Source organism: Rhea americana, unplaced genomic scaffold (genome assembly GCF_003343005.1).
Source record: "Rhea americana isolate MKP2758 unplaced genomic scaffold, rheAme1 scaffold_284, whole genome shotgun sequence".
NCBI lineage: Eukaryota > Metazoa > Chordata > Aves > Rheiformes > Rheidae > Rhea > Rhea americana.
Genome location: NW_028186406.1, coordinates 835206 through 852337, shown reverse-complemented (window position 1 = coordinate 852337; position 17132 = coordinate 835206). Strand labels below are relative to the sequence as shown.

At 39.2% G+C, this 17132-nt stretch overlaps 1 protein-coding gene across 2 annotated transcripts; it reads left to right on the top strand.

The window, feature by feature from the left end:
* The first annotated feature begins 332 nt into the window (after positions 1-332).
* Positions 333-14796, top strand: NAAA (N-acylethanolamine acid amidase). Of its 2 annotated transcripts, XM_085308844.1 has the most exons (11): positions 334-649; positions 1361-1525; positions 3410-3536; positions 4277-4367; positions 7682-7758; positions 8797-8969; positions 9819-9881; positions 10483-10549; positions 12645-12673; positions 13597-13678; positions 14491-14796. In XM_085308844.1, exons 1-10 carry the CDS (start codon positions 441-443, stop codon positions 13670-13672), a joined length of 1077 nt encoding a protein of 358 aa, XP_085164970.1. In that variant the 5' UTR covers positions 334-440; the 3' UTR covers positions 13673-13678; positions 14491-14796. The 2 variants fall into 2 exon arrangements, with proteins under 2 accessions (XP_085164971.1, XP_085164970.1); XM_085308845.1 differs by lacking the exons at positions 12645-12673; positions 14491-14796 and having other exon boundaries at positions 333-649.
* The last annotated feature ends 2336 nt before the right edge of the window (positions 14797-17132 follow it).

Genomic DNA, 17132 nt, shown 5'->3' with positions numbered 1-17132 from the left:
GTGTGTGTGTGTGTGTGGTGTGAGGGGGGGGAGATGTCGGCTGTCCGGGAGGAGGGGCTGAACCGTACGCGCGGCGGGAGGAGCAAAGCGTGGGGAGCGAAGTACCGTTTTCCCTGTGGAGAAGCGCGAGGGCGGCCGTTACAGCCCGCGTGCGCCTGAGGGCGGCCGTTAAAGCGCGAGGGCGGTCGTTATAGCCCGCGTGCGTCTGAGGGCGGCCGTTACGGCGGGTGGGCGCGCGCGCCGTTACAGCGCGAGGGCKGCCGTTGCAGCACCCGCCCCCCACCCGCCGCGGCGCCCGGGGCCGCCGCCGCCATGTCCTGGCCCTGCCCCCTGAGCCGCCCCTCCGGGACAGGGGGCGGGGGTGGCCCGTGTCACTACGAGCCGCCCCGCTCCGAGGAAGGCTGGGGCCGCTGTCCCAGCCGGCGGCAGTGTCGGGCGTCATGGGGCAGAGAGCGGCGTGGGGGTCTCCGCTGTGGGGGCTGCTGCTGGCGGTTTGCGGAGCGGCAGCGGCGGCGGGCACCGCGGCGCCRCCGCCGCCGCCGCTGCAGTGCAACGTGAGCCTGGACAGCCCAGCCGAGGAGCGGTGGCTGCCAATACTGCGGCACTTCGAGCCCGCTTTCCTGCGCGCCGCGGTCGCCCGGATCATCGAGTGAGTGTAGGGCCCAGCAGTCTTGTCTTCGGGGCTGGGGCAGGCCGGAGGTGTGCGCGAAAGGGTCGCTGCTGGGGCGAAGTGGCTGCGTGACCCTCCGTGGGGAGCAGCAAAGTGTCTGTCAGCCGGTCCTTTGCCCTCTAGGACGAGAGAATGGGCTGCGCCGGGTCCCTGCCACCCTCCCAGCAGCTAATGCCAGGAGCGGGACTRGGTCGGGGCCCCTTTCTTCTTCCTCTCCTCCCCCTCAGCCCTAGTAGTGGGGCTGGAATGAAGAAGGGGAGGTGATGCCACACAGGTTCTGTATTTCTCTTTATTCTTCATAAATTCTGTTTTTATGAGTATTAACCTGGGTAAAGCCTAGTGCTACTGCATTATGTATATGCTTAGGAATCCATCAAAGGACGGACTGAAGAGATTTATAAGAGTCTGAAAGTTTGTGACTTGATCCTGCAGGCAGGAAACCTGTGCTTAGTGTTAGTTTCAGAGGTTGTGTGGACTTCTCTGGGGATGTGTAGAAGTCAGCGGGATTTGGTAAGGGATGGGGTGCAGGAGTTCAGAGTGGGAGAGGGTTCTAATAACTGATCAGTGCCAAATGGTGTAGGCTGATCTGAGTAGTAGTAGATTTAATGAGTGCCTAATTTCTGAGCATAAGTTGCAAACCTTTCTGTCTCATTCTCGGGTAATGACTAATTCCTTGAATGTGTTTTGCAGTGAAACTGTACCAAAATGGGTCCATGAAGTTATTCGGCCGATAGCAGCAGAACTGGAGTTCTTTATGCCCCAGCCCTTTGCAGGGGAAATTCTGGGACTGTGCAAAGCACTGGGAGTAAGTCTGGGAGATGGAGTTTTGCTTAATTTTGCCTATGAGTCCACAGCGTAAGTATCTGATACTGATAGAATCTGTTAAAAGTGGATGTAGAGATTCCTTTTAGTTCATTGAAGGCATGTATTTGAAGACACACGGTAGATTAGTTACATAGTTTGTTCTGTTGGGTTTTATATATTTAGCTGGAAAGTTTTATTCTCTCTTTAGGCAGTTTGTGTGCTGAATTGAAGAAAGCACGTTGTAGAGCAGTGTTATTATATACTAATAATGGTAACATACAGCTATTTTGTTTGTGTACATCTACATTAATATAAGCATAAAAGTGTGAAAACCATTTTTGCTGGTAAGGAAGGACCATCTGTTCAAACTTTTTTAGTTTATTACTCTTTTAAGATAAATCTAATGCATTCCTTTAAGTTGTTGGATTTCAGTAAAAAGAAAACAGGAAAAATTAGTTGTGCCTTAAAAAAATAGAATATGTTAATTTATTCAGCTTGTTAATTACATTTAAACCCTTTAGCTGGGATAAACAAAGTTGCTTCCAAACCATTGTCTGGATGGACCATCACAATGGTTTTATAATTTTTATTTTTTTATTTTTCACAATGCAAAATGGAGACAGTTACCTTATTGATCGCAAACAAAACCTCAGTGAAAAAAATACTAAGTTTCATTTCCTTCTTTTGCACTAGAAGTATGTAAGGGAGGCCAATAAAAACACTCTGTGTTGTCTCTGAGGATCATGAACAGTATTTCTCTGTCTTTGTTTTAATAAAAAATAGTTGCGTAGAAACAATTCTTYGCATTTTTGTTGCTACTTTTCCTGATCTCTGATACTCAGTTAAGAGTAATACTGTTTCTTTACGAGGATTAATACCTGATAAGATACAAATTTAAATGCTAGCACTTTCAGTTTTTCAGGAAGGATGTTCACCATTCTGAATCACAGTAAAGCCTATGCAAGTCTAAGATTTTCAATGCTCACAAAGCTGAAGGAAAACCAGCAACCAGGAAAGAAGTACTTGTCTGCATTTAGAGCTCTGAAAGGCAATGTTTTATGTCACTGGATTGACAAATTTAGCATTCCAGAGAATAAAAGTTTTGAATGCCACAYTCATTAAATATATTTAATAATAATAAAAAAAATATTTCAAGAAAACTGAAACTCTTAATATTCAAAAAGTAATTACAGCACATTTCCTTTTCTGGAGGTAAGGTCTAGCTATTGTAGAAAAGGCAAACTTGAAGAACAGCTGATGTGCTCAATTTAAGAGGACTCTATTTAAACTTTTAATCTAATTGTATTTAAAAATATAACAGGATCCAAATTAAAATAAAATTTAAAAAGTTTCAGCCTGATACATTGTGAATATTTTTAGATGTCACTTTTCATCTTGATTTTGAAAAGGTAGGTTTTGAAATTGTGGATTTTTTTTTTTAAGTGGAAATGGTGCTACCTACCTAGTCTGTAATGTCTGACATGATGAAAACACAGTAGGCATTTTGACTTTCTGAGCCAGGTGGGACCTGATAAGGTAAATGTTGTACAGTTCTGGATGTTAGAACTCTCTAGGAAAGAGCTCTTGTGGATATCATGCATGAGTTACATACCTACATACATAGGACGTTGTAGTGCTACCTAGTTATGTAGAGCTTTAGTCAGACTTGTCTGTGCCCCCCTTTTTTTTAATTAGCAGTGAAAGCTCTTAAGAAATTCCATCAAAAAGTACAGGAGGAGAGTATTTTCTCAAGTCAGAAAGTGTTAGTGTTGTAGTGTGAACTTCTATTTGTATGCTTATATTAGTAAAATATTTTCCAAAAACAGATACTCAGTTACTGCTCCTGAAATGTTAAGCTAGTTTGACTAGCTTGTAATACTGAAAAGATTCAACTTTGTTTTTCTTAAATCATTTTTTCTGCTTTTTGTTTTGAAGGTTTTGTACCAGTATTGTTGCTCAGGATGATAAAGGAAATATTTACCATGGTCGGAACCTGGATTATGATTTTGTAGATATACTAAGCAAGATTACAATTGATGTGCAATTTATAAAAAGTGGGCAGGTATGATCTGTGATTGACATGACTGGGTGGTATTCTCTGGAAGAGTGGTTTGCAGTTGTACCACTGTATAGGCAACAAAATTTAGTGTAAAAATACCAATCTACTGAATTATCAGAATACTCTAGTTCCTTTTTCTCTAGGTGCATAAGATGAATGTCGGGTTGTTCTGCTTTCTGAGCATCCAGTTAGTGGGTAGATAGAACAGATAGAACAGCAAACATGATCTAGCTTCTCAAGATCATTATTTAGAAGGAAACATCGGAAGAAAATATCAAGACATTTAAAAACAAGAAGAAATGCTAGAGAATATTGAAAAGAGATCAGTTTTGGCAGAGAGAGAGATTCCAACGTCCTTTTCAAGGGTTAATTTTCACAGCCAGTGTGTATGGTTTAGATGCTGAAAATCACCAAAAATGAAATGGTTGTTAACGCAGTCCTCTTTAACGTAGTTTTTCTTAATATTCATTAGTTGTTTCTGTAATGCAGAATTCTTTCTTTTTGTAAAATTTTGGTAGCAATTTGTTATCATTAAAAAATTAAATAGGTAAATTTTGGTCTGTAGGGTGTTTTTATAATTTACTTTGCAAGGTTTTCTCTATCTGAAGGCAAAGTATTCATGGTGACTTGTAAAATGATGTATGAAATTCACAGAAAAAATACAGGATGTTGTTTCAGAGTGTTATTTGTATTAAAGTGCTCTGTTCCAGAACGCTAAAATATTGTATGTTTTCTGATTTCAGATAGTATATCAAGGCACTACGTTTCTTGGTTATGTAGGCTTATGGACCGGACAAAGCCCACATAAGTTCACAATCTCTGGTGATGAACGAGGTAAAATCCATTTTCTGTGCTTGACATCATGTTCACTATTTCAGCTGATTGTTGCCTCTTCCAGTGCTGTTGCCTCATCCTCCTAGAGAGAAAATGCTGYAAGGATACCAGAAAAGAGCTGAAATTGAGACAGCTTCTCTGGCCCTCAGGGAATAAAGGCACATGTAGTGCTGCTTTTGGGCTGCTATGTAGAAGAGAGGTGTTTGTCAGTGCAGTGTTGTTTGAGCTTGAAAAGTGTCAAAGGAGACACAGAACTGTAGGGAAATCAGGAAGAAACAAATACATGTGATCTTTTCMAGAGACATAATCAGAGAAGGCAGAGTAGGGATGGAGAGAAAAAAGACGTCCTGTCTTGTATAGCAAATAGACTGCTGCTTCCTGAGACATTCTGTTCCTTTCTCTATATTCTGTTTTTATCTGTTCCCATAAAGACAATTTGAATCTTTTAATAAGCCCTTATACCAACATAAAACATTAATTTGTGTGTAATAAGTGACACCTCTCATCTTTCCTCTGCTCACTAATCTTTCCTCAGTTGCCTTTCCAGTATCTCCAGGCATTCTTTCAAGCCCCACTATCTTTCCCCTAGATCTCTCAGTCTTCTGTTTGCTTCTCGTCCTATCTTCTCTGTTTTATGTTGGTATAAGGGCTTATTAAAAGAAAGACAGAGGAAGGATCACTGCTATGTCCTTCAGCACTTGAATTTCATAAGCATTGATAGACCTGTCCAAATGAGAGCTYGGTTTGTCATCCCCCAACCCCCCTTTCTCTTTTTTTAAGAACCAGTCATTTTATGTTGTTCTTTGGCTGTTTGTATGAACCAGCAACAATCTAGTCTGAGCTAGAAGCTAAATCTAAAATAAATGCTTACTTTTGACTAGTGGTAAGTAAATTTCCCTTTTTAATTTAGACAAATCTTTTTTTCAAAATTTTTTAGATGTTTTGTGGTTAGTATTCAATATATACATTATACACACATTCATTATCCCTTGGAGTAGGGATTCTAGTATGGAGCACATGTACCTTTTGATTCTTGTTTTCTTTGTTAATATTGCCTTAGTTCATTTCCTAGATTTTTATCGCAGATTATACACTTTTTTCTTTTTTTTCTTTTTTTTTTTTTTTGTTTTTGATGCTAGTGTGGTTATTTATTCCAAAGCTGGACAATTATGAGCTAATATTGAGTGATACTAACTGCCTTGAATTTGTACTCAAAAGGAAATCAGGTCTTAAGTATTCTGAGTTTTTGTAAAAGATTTGATTTAGAAAATCTTGCAGGCAGATCCTCTGTCTGTGAATGGATATAAGCAGGGGACAAAAGCGGTGCTGTCCTGTTCTTCCTACCGTTGCTCAGTAGTGTGCTTCAAACCTAAGTATAAGRTCATGTAAGGCAGCAGTGAGATGGTATAGTCCATGCACAGACCCATTCTGTGTACCTTACCCTGAAACAGGAATGAAGGACTGCAAAGTTGTGTGTGAAATGGGCTCCTCTTGTCCATCACAAACTGATATGCTGTCTGTCATCCACCTATATGCCTTGAACTTTGTTACTTTTTAATTATATGTAATAGTAATTCAKTCAGCTTACGCAGCACTTTATAAATGAATTGAGGCCAACTGCTTGCTTTTCTTTTATGCATCACTGTACAACAGAGATAAAATTGAGGGAAGTGAAAGTATGCTTTATTGTTGGAGAGAAGGATGTCTCCAAATTAGGATGAAGGTCTTTCATGTGACAGAACATATTTTTTCTGCAGTCTTTTTCTAGTTTCTTTGGTATTTGAATAATTATAAACTTGACCTTTATATTTCCCATTTTCTTAGTTCTAATTTTCTCCGATAACACTCATTTGCTATCACTACCTTTTTYGTGGCTATTTTAAGATTTCTGCACAATTGTTGTTGTAAAATTTCAGTAAGATAAATCATGAGGTAATTTATGCTAATTGAGCTGACAGCTGTTGATTGTTATATAAATAGAGCTGCAGTCGTTTTGGTAGAATGCTAAAGCATTGTTATTGTATGTAAAGCATTGAAATTATTGTTTCAGACTAGYTGAGTTTGTTGCTCTAGCTCTCAGTGTATACAAATTGTTCTGTCATCTTTATTTTCTATTTTATCATCTCCTTATTATCTTACTGTACCGTCTTATGTCATAGTCACAAAAGTGTTGTAACTTCCAGAACAGACTGAAAAGCTAAAATCCCGATCTCTTATGTCGTTACATATCCTGAGATAGGTTCTAAAAAACAGGGRTGTTAATCCAGCTGCCCCTGACTGAACTTCGATTGGGATTATGTAGTCTATTTATATTTCACCTATAGTTTCAGGTAGATGTTGTGCTCATCAGCTCCTTTACTGAAATGCTGTCATTTCACATTGATATGCAACTGCCCTGTTTCACTGAGGATTTAGCTTTCTGTGGTAATTCAATCACATATCCTTCCTAATGATTTATAAAACTGCAAAATTTTATGGCTGAGCATACGAGGATGATCAGAGGGCTGGAGCACCTGCCCTATGAGGAATGGCTGCGAGAGCTGGGCCTCTTCAGCCTGGGGAAGAGAAGACTGAGGGGGGATCTTATCAATATGTATAAGTATCTGAAGGGAGGGTGTCAAGGGGACGGGGCCAAACTCTCTTCACTTGTCCCATGTGTCAGGACAAGAGGCAATGGGCAGAAACTGAACTACAAGAAGTTCTGCCTGAACGTGAGGGGGAATTTCTTCCCTGTGAGAGTGACAGAGCTCTGGACCAGGTTGCCCAGAGAGGTTGTGGAGTCTCCTTCTCTGGAGATCTTCAAGGCCCGCCTGGATGCAACCCTGTCTAACATGCTGTAGGTGACCCTGCTGAGCAGGGAGGTTGGACTAGATGATCTCCAGAGGTCCCTTCCAGCCTTACTGATTCTATGATTCTATGATTTGAAACATGAMTTTTGTAAAGTGAAGGCTTTGAGGTATGTTAGCCTGATTTTGCAGAACATGCTGCAGGTTTTATATATAGCTATCAGTGAAATAATATAACAATGGAAAAGGAGCATATCAGCATTCAGTGTTCTGAACAGTGTTGATAAACCCAAGGTAGCACAAGAGGCACCTGTTACTTTGAAGTGGCATATGCTTTGCCAGTCTGGTATAAGCTGCATAACTTTACTGATATGATGATAATGGCACAGTGAAAGAGTTTATTGCACTGCTCTTTTGTAATGCAGTGGAGGGAAAGAATGCAGAGCTAGGCCTGCAAAAGAAATGAAGACAGAAAGATATATTTCACAGAATGTAAGTAACATGCATTTCTATTTTTTTTCCCCCCAGAGGGTGGTAAATGGTGGGAAAATGCAATAGCTGCTTTCCTGAATCGAAATTACCCAGTCAGCTGGCTTGTCCGAGACGTAAGTTCACAGTATTCTCAGGTTTCACAGTCATGTTATTTGAACTTAAAATCTCTAACAAATTTGATGTTGTAACTGATACTTCCACAGAAAATTTAGTAGTTAAAAAAAAAAAAGTGTGTTTTATAAGGGGGTTAAATCTTGTTCCTAAGTTGTCAGTGATATGTATGATAGAGGAAATTCTTGTCCTTTGGGGGGCTAATTCTTCTAACATTGACAACCGTGCCAAGACATCTTTGAGAGCTGTGCAAAAACTTCCATCCCAGGTTGTATTTCAGTTAACCGGGGGCGATACAATAATAGGGGAGGTTGGGCAGTTGTTCTCTTAGATGATGATCCAGTAGTTATTTTAACTACGTTTGATATGTTATCAGTGAACTCTGTATTTTCAATATGTTGAGCGGCGCTACTTAAACTGGTGTTTTGTATGACACATTTTATGAACAGTGGGTTCAGATATTGCTAAGATAAAACAGGTCTGCTGCTTCTCAGATTCATCAGTTGAAATAAACATGAATGATTTGATTTGTAGGTAATAGAGACTCCCTGCAGAACTGGAATGTCTCCTGGAGACCTAATTGTTCATATTTTTGGAGTTTGAGGTGTGACTTAAGGCTGTGACTCAAAACTACTAGCAGCAGTGCTGCTATCAGAGATAATTAATTGTTCTCTAGGGCTTTCCTTGTCCGTCTTTTTCAAAATTTTGTTGGCCTGATCACCCAACAACTTTGTTGGCCCAAATAGAACTGTTCATATATATGTGTGTGTGTGTGTRTTTTTTTTGTTTTGCTTTCTTTGAATATTTGCTAAGCTGGGATTATTGAGTTCAGTTGCTAGCCATACCCATTTCATGGTCATAGGTTACAGCTGTGTTGGAAAGTTATTTTCAGAAAAATATTTTCAAATAACACTTGGTAGTCAATTATAATTTACAGAAAATCTGGGACTGTTGGTCTGTTTAAGATGTCTCTGTACTTGCTTTTGCACTTGAGTGTGCTGTGTGATTTTAGTTTCATTCTGGCCTTCTTTTTGCACTAGACCCTGAGCAGAGCAGAGGACTTCCAGTCTGCTGTTCTCAGACTAGCCAGCGTTCCCATCATTGCTGAAGTATACTATATTGTAGGAGGTGTGTCACCTAAAGAAGGCATGGTCATAACGAGGAATAGAAGAGGGCCAGCAGACCTCTGGCCTCTTGATCCTTTAAGTGGAGCGTAAGTAACAAAAAAAAGGTGTTGTTTTTGTCTGTCCTATCTCTTTCTGAGCGACAGGCAGGAATAATGGAAGTGCTTTCTTTAGCGGCGGAGGCTCATCTCTTACTACTGCTTACAAGACAAACTTTAGTGAGGCCCTCTGAAAGGAGCACTTGTCTTCCTAGAAAAAGAATGAAACCAACTTGTCAGGTTGGGGGCAGTCCAGAAGGACAAGAGTGGAAAAAATATGTATATTTGCTTTTTAGCCAAGTTACAAAAGAARTGAGACTTAAAGGCACCTCCTATTTGTCTGACAAGTATTGCATCAGTATTTCAATAATTGTATGTTAGTTTTGACCAAATGCAATAGGAGATTTGAAGTTTCAGAAATAATTATTCCTGTGAATCATTTGAAATCAGCAGCTTAATACATGAGGGAGACCCTAAATTATTGCCTTGCTGTGAGAACTGGTACTGCAGTCTACTGCTAAACATTTACTTGGCAACAGCCAGGCAGCCTACTGACTTTGCTTGCTTCAAACTGATGCTGCAGGCTGCATTGTATGCATACTGATGATGGTCGTCTCTTTAAAGGTCTGATTTTGCTTTTGTTGTAGTCAGTGGTAGTTTCATCACTGTCACCAGCAAGAGTTGAGAGGTCCCTCCTTTTTCATTTGTGTTCAGTAGTTTATAGAGGCTGCTATGTGTATCAACATGGGATCCATTTGACTTGCAAGAAATATAGGAAAGAGGCTTTTTAGGGAGCTTCCCCCCCCTCCCCCTTTGGCAATATGGAAATACTGATTTGTGGCCTTTATTAATTACCTGCTGACACATCTTTTGSTTCTGTATTTGTGTATTATGGTATAGGTGGTTTCGTGTGGAGACAAACTATGACCATTGGACCACCCCTCCACCTCTTGATGATCGAAGGTAAATCTAGTTTGGAGCTGTGCAGTGAGATACCGTTTTTGTTTTGAAAAAGTGCAAAGACTTGGATATATTCTTCTTTAACCAGATGTTAGCTTGGTGAGCAATCAGCTAGTTCAGTTTCTGTAATGCCTCTCAAATAGGAAYAGAGGAGCTAAGGGGTAATATTCATATGTGCCAGAGGAAAGTCTATGTGATATTGAAGGAGATGCAAGGTGAAAAATCACAAGCATATAGCTTGTACCAAAAATTTCCATTTAAAGCAGAATGCATTAAAAACCATGGGATTTGGACTTCACAGTGAAAAAGTATTTGACAGCATTATTAAGAAACTCATAGACATATACAATCGYTAGGCTGCATAGTCTGCAAGAAGTAGTTGGCAGTTTCCTGTCTGTTTTGTACTCATAGGGTAGTAATAGAGTAGCTTTGGCAAGAAGAGACTAGATGCAGTCGCACAGCATTGTTTATTTTGCTCTAAAATGATATATATAAAAAATATTCTAATGTAAGGGCATTTTGTGAGAGATTTTTCTCAGTTGTGCTTTGTAGCTTTTGAAAGAGTAAAGTGTGTTTAATGATACTGCATTTTTTTTTCCTGCAGAACTCCAGCCATCAAAGCTCTCAATGCCACGGGGCAGCAGAATATTAATTTTGATACACTCTTTCAGGTATTTCTTTTAAATTCTACGTAATGGCATGTTGGTTTTGACTTAAGAATTCTCTTTCAAAGCAGAAGTGCAGTTGCATTTTTGGCAGGGATTTAAAAACTGTACAAGTAAGGCATAATGAAAAGGGTGTAGTGTAGGAGCATCTTTGGAGAGCTTGTAAGCGAGCTTCATTTTGAAACGTTGTCTACTGATGGACACCCACAAGTCRGATTCTTTCAGTAATTCATTGTGTGAGTTGAGTCAAATCCAGATTTTCAGGGGCATTGTAGTTCTGGGTCTCTTTGTGTCTGGATGCCCAGATCGAGATATCTGGACACTGATTTTAAGCTCTTGTGAACTTCAATTAACAAACAGGTGCATGACTCTTCTGGACAGTGTTTTGATTTCCCACTGTGAATTCAGAAGGAGTAGACCTGAAGCAGTGCTTCTATTTTCTGGCAAATTAAACACAATTAGTAGGAAGACTTTGTTTCAAGAGAAGGCTTAGTTTAGACTGTTCATTGAATGCTTCAAGGCATTTTGGTAATATRTGTTGTGAAAGTATAAATTATTATTTTGTTGTAATGGGGGATTTGAAACATTGGTGCTMGGTTAGGGTCCTGATGTCAATACTCTCATTGAACTACAGATATTTCAGAGTTTTTTTWAAAAAATTGAGAATATAGTTAAATTATTTTGCATTTATCAAGAGTAATGTGTAAGTCTCTTCAAGAATCAAAAACTACCTGAGTCTTGATGGAGATTCTTAGTATTACTAATCTAGAAATAGTTTGTTATTTTCAAAAACACTTAAAGGCTTTTAGAAACACAGCTTAATTAATTTAATTTATCAATTGTGTGCTGCTTTAACAATTTCAAGTGAGGTTTGATTTTTACAGTGCTCTAAGAAGCAAAGGAATGCAGTATTTTTAGATTTTTAATCCTGTTGGATTTCAACAGTAATATCAAATTATAATTACCTCATTGGTGGAAAAATACAGTTTCTTTTAACTAAAATAACTTTAATGATGGAAGGAAAATTGCAATGCTCCAATAGTTGTACAGTGAGATGATTCTGAGTATGTATTAGTAAAAAGAAAAAAACTACATGACTTAGTTTGGCACTGATCAGAAGCAACTATGCTTCTCATACAGTATATTAGTTAGTGATGGGCTCAAATCCTGGGATTTAGATCAGGAATTAAAAATTTCAGCTCTGTTTTCATGAGGATTTACGTTTCGCTCACCTTGGTTATAAATAGCAGTGAGTATGTGTGATGATGTACATTCTTTACAAAACATTTCTGAACTTCCCACATAGTCACTTCATAACAGTCAACCAATCCAGGTTTTTTGATAGATGCATCAATGCTAAAAATCACTGGAATAACCCAAATTTCCATAGGTATGCATAGGAGAAAATAACATGACATCAGAATCAGGGGCATCTAGAACTAATTCTTATGCGTGATCCAAATTCTTCAGTTTTCTTTGTGTGGATTTCCTTATGTGCATTCAGACAGAAAGATTTTATTGAAGGAATTCCTATAACCTGATTATAACATTGTTATACTGGGGGTTGATACARAGCTTATGGAAATCAACCAAAAGAGCACTGATACTTAATGGAATTTTTATCAGGTATATTGCATGGCCTGCCTTTGCACGCAGTTAGGGGCATGGACTACCTGAACTTTGTGTAGAAGTCAGCTTTGTTCATTTCGGGGGGCTRTGAATGGCTGTCCTTAGCTAACAGCCTTTAGTAGCATGGCTATTCTGTGGCTGCTAAAAGGAGAACATGAAAGGGCAGGAGGTGAATCTAGGACCATCATTTTTGTGCAGTTCAAGCACAGCTACAAATGCTACAGCAGACAAAGAAAGTATTAGAGAAGAGTGGTACTTTCTAATTAGTTTTGAGAACTTAGGTCTTGTATATTTCAGAGTTTTTATTTAAAATATTTTTGTGATACAGTGTGATGTTAAAAAGAAAATGGCAAGACTAATCCTTGATTCTACATTATTCATTTTCATAACTTAATCATACTGCTGTTTCTAAACAGCCTTTTAACTCCCTTTTCATTTACCAAAATGACAACTCTTCAAACTTTCTGTACAGGTGTTGTCAGTGAAGCCGGTCTTAAACGAGTAAGTATTAGGTTCAGTGTTGATCAGTGCTTCCTGCCATGCCTCAGGCCACTTAAAATCCAAACACAAGCTTCCCCAAGATTTTTGTGTAYGTCTTTTTGAATATCTTGTGAGTTCCCAGCTTGGATTTCTGCTTGTGCACGTGGAACTGTGCCTTCACTTCCACAGAACTCTTCCTTCTTTTTTTGTCACTCACTTCCCAGCCATCAAACTGCACTTCCTTAGTTTGTCTGGTTACAGGAAGACTCTACCTTTTGTAGTACTGAAAAAAATGACTGCTCAAACCTGCAGCAGTACTTTCTGCTGAGTCATTTCTGCCTTTCAGTTCTGGAAATTTTGGATTTGTATTAACACTGAAAAATGGCTTTCCCTGAAGTTTCTGACATAGCTCTGCTTCATGTATGAAAAGGAAAAATAATACATGAGAACATGGTTTTTAGGTACAGGATTTCTAAAACAGAATCATTTCAGTATGCAATTACTGTTCTGCATTGTTACACAAATTGTGCCTCTGCAAGTTACCTTGTTTTGTTTTACTCTGGTTCATTCACATTCGAGCTTGGCAATGGTGTCTTCAAAGTCAGTGCCAGGACTTCATCTCTGTTGTCTTATAAAYGTGAGCAAATTTGGAATAGGAGAAAATTATACCCACGTGACTGCTAAGATCAACAATGCTAATTTAATGCACCGATTAAAACARATGTAGAAATATTTTCTTTGCTGTACTAAGTGGAAAACAAATCTGGTAAGAATTTGTGCCAAGAACCTTCGTTTTTGTCAGTGTCTTTCTAACACTACTGTATGTAAGCAGAACATCTGCTTCTGCTAAAATTAGTTCTGCTGCTTTGCTGGGTTTATAAATGAATCCTCTTGTCTTTGGAATGATTTTTCACTTGTTCACTGTTCTCTTCTTCCTCCACCAGTAACACAGTGTATACCACAGTAATGAGTGCTGCATTTCCAGATAAATACAGGACATGGATCAGAACTGTGAAGTGAAGAAGGGTAAGTAGCATGCTGGTACTCTAGCTACTTGTATTTAAATAAAAATTTCAAGTGAAAAGTCATTGAGGCATAAAGCACTGCAATGGCACTCAGGCAACCTAGTTTGAATTCCTGACTCTCCCTTGGTTTGCTTATTGACCCTGGGCAAATACCTTCCCTTGCTGTTTTAGAGAGAGAGTTAAGTATTGACTTCACAAACTCTTTATTACCTCAGGAAAAGTGCTTTATCAGAGAGAAGAGGATGTGTAGTGTTCTGACCAAAGGTAGCACTTTCCAGTGTAAAGGGTTTTAGCTATTATTTTTACAAATCTCACTAGTGTGAAACATATCAYGTGTCTACACGTTGTTGGCTATGGCAGGGAGTCATGCCCATAGTGAACTGAACCCCAGCAGGAGAGGGCTGTGCACTTGACACCAAGAAAGATAAAGCTTATTCTATGACAGCCCCTCACAGACAACTGACTGTTAGCATCCTCTGAGGGTTTTATCTTATAGACTTGCAGAAAAATCAAAGTGCTTGAACTCTGGAGATGCTCCGGATTGTAGCGTTGACGTGTTCAGAGGAATCTTCGAAGTTACATTTAGTTCTGGTCCAAGAGACTCTGGTTGCATGCGATTGACAGGAGCTTCATTCCAATGTGAATAGTTAATCTGTGAACTGTTGTTGTATCTTACTGGTAGCAGTGGTACTGGACGTCTTGATTATAGGTGTCTCCTTTGGAGATTCTAGAGAATTTGCTTTCTTTCTTGACAAACATATGCTCTCGTACAAACCTATGCTCTCTTATTTATCTATCTGTTTATTTCAACAGACAAAATGGGTGAAAAGCTGAAGGTTTGCAAGACCAGCACATGCTTTTAAAATTACTCTTAAAAGCACTACGGTTGTTTTGCATATTACTTACATGAACCATTCAGGTAATAACTTGGTAGTTCTTTGAAGTGTTACCAGATGATACTGTTAATGAACAGTAGTGGAAGTTTGATTTTATTTTATTTTATTGATGTTCTAGCAAATGTTTATGGCTAAAAGGTATTTTTACTGTTTCTGGAAATAGTTATTGTGCAGTTTGAATGTACTGATGTAATTACTAATAAATAAAAAGTTTATATCTTCACTTGTCTTGTAGGTCTGAATACAAATAAATAAAGATATGCAGCCGATTGTTTGATTTATGAAGACTTGTAATGTTACCATTTATGTCATAGTCCTTTTCTCTGTTATGTGATGGGCCTGTGATCCTTAGCCCAGCAGGGTCTGAGGCTATGCCCAGAGAGAACTGGCCCGAGTGCCAGGGMAGGCTAGGCGAGCTGGCAGACCAGACAAAACTCTCCTGAACCCTGCTACAATTACAGAATGGGATTGCTGCAGGTTCACAGACCTTTTAACCCTGTGTTGATCTGCATCAGTTTGGCCATCTTGTCCAGATGTGCTCTGTGGGACCTTTCTCAGCACAGAAATTGTTGCATGCTTGTGAAGGAATGTGGYTCTGAGCAGTGTGGATTCCACTGCAGGCAGTGTCTCTCCCCTTCAGTTGTGGTTCATCAGTGCATAGGCCCAAGCTATTTTCACTAGGGTTGTGAAAGGTGAGTGAGAAGCATGTAGTCTTAAGGAGGTCCCTAAATAGTGTTGAAAACACTTGTTTTAAGTAGTAGAGAGGGTGTTTAACCACAATAGAAGATTCTCAGTCAGTTTAAGGAGTGGTTATTTGGTGTAAGGGGAGGAAATGTAGCTAGAAGGTGTAGCACTCTATGTAACTATAGTTTATTGTGATTTTATTCATCAGAAATCTGGAGCTGTTTATGGAGATGAGATGATATAGCTTTTTTTTCCTCTAATAGGTGAAAGAAGCCTGTGGTCTGATAGCAGTGACATTAGAAAAGGGATGGGCTTCATGTATACATTTTAAAGTTGCCTTTGGTAGAAAGTTTACAACTAATTTCTCTAGGGCATAGGTTTTTTTGGTTGGCTGCTTATGTTGTGCCTGCATACTRTCAATTCAAGCACTTCTTAGAAGTACAGTAGAAATGCAAAAGTCAAGCAAGACCAGTAGATACCTTCACATAAAGCTTAAAGGTTTGATTCTTCATTGGACAAAATTCCCACTAATGTCAGTGAGAATTTTACCTGGGAGAGGATGATGCAATCAGATCTTCAAATGGRAAGTTTCTCCCATGACCTGGAGCACAGAGGTCCTTCGGTAATGTCTCACGTATCCAAAGTGGTGGATGTTTTACTCTGAGATAAGAACCCCTCTTCCTCCATAGTTCCTATGATGGATAAAACAAGCAGAAATATTCTGACAGCATTTTAGGTTGTAGGAAGAATACTCCCTTGTGAGCAAGGTGTAGGGTACAGGGGGCGTGTCCCTAGGGCTAGAGCACTGTTTACAGATATGTGCAGTGCTGTCTGCGGTATTTGTACATGAGTTACGCAAACTTCCTGAGAGCGCCTTACAGAGGTGAAGGCCCTTTATCGTCTTGCACTGAGTCTCGCTAAGTGTCATAACCTGCTTACCTGCATGCTYTACTTCTGCCTGGATAAATGCACTGCAAGCTTTGCCTTGACCCAGTTTGCACATTGATGTTCTGAGTAGTCCTATGTCAGAATTGATGCTGTTGAAAAACAGAAGTTTTCTGAAAGACAACACAAAGGAGATCACACTACCTTAGAGACTTCGTATTGATACTGCTTTAATTCGCAGAGCAGACATGGACTCCTGATCCCAGCAGGTTTCCTTTATGCAACAACCACCCAAAAGCAGAGACAAAAGGATCCTCACTTGTGCAATTCAACATAGTCGTCTTGCCCTCAGCGGTGTTAGGCTGATTAGCTTCTGGCAATGATGTGGCCAGATTCTCTGTGGTTTATAAACTGATCAGATATATTCATTTTCATATTGTTCATGAATAAAAAAATAGAAGCTCTGGTCCTGTTTGTCTTGAGGGCTATTCAGAAATGCTTAGGCCCAGCCATGAAGTAGAATATTTTAATAAGWTTTTTTTTTTGAATTTTAAACAAGAAAGAAAAGAAACTAGTTTTAAAGAAGTCAATTTTATTTTTGTTATTTTATTTATAAAAATCTTGCATTTTATCAGTTTGTAAACATTCAGTCATCTTGATTCCCAGCAGAGCAAAGCCTATATGATAACTTGAATACTTCTTTTTGCTAACCAGGAGGATATCGAACTTTCAGGTCATAGCAGTTTAATTACATGCTAAAAAAACATAAACACTAAGCAAGTGGTAGATGATGTATTTTATGAAATAGATTATTTAGCCTGTGAGATGAATATTGGGTTGCTTTTGTATAAGAATTGAAATTTGATAAAAACGAGTGTCAGCGTTTTTAACAGCTTAAAACCATTTTAGTAATGCTAGATAGGTAAGAAAGCGTAAGATATAATACTGATAYTTTTTAAAGGGTTTGGGGGTTTTGCAGGTTTTTGTTTT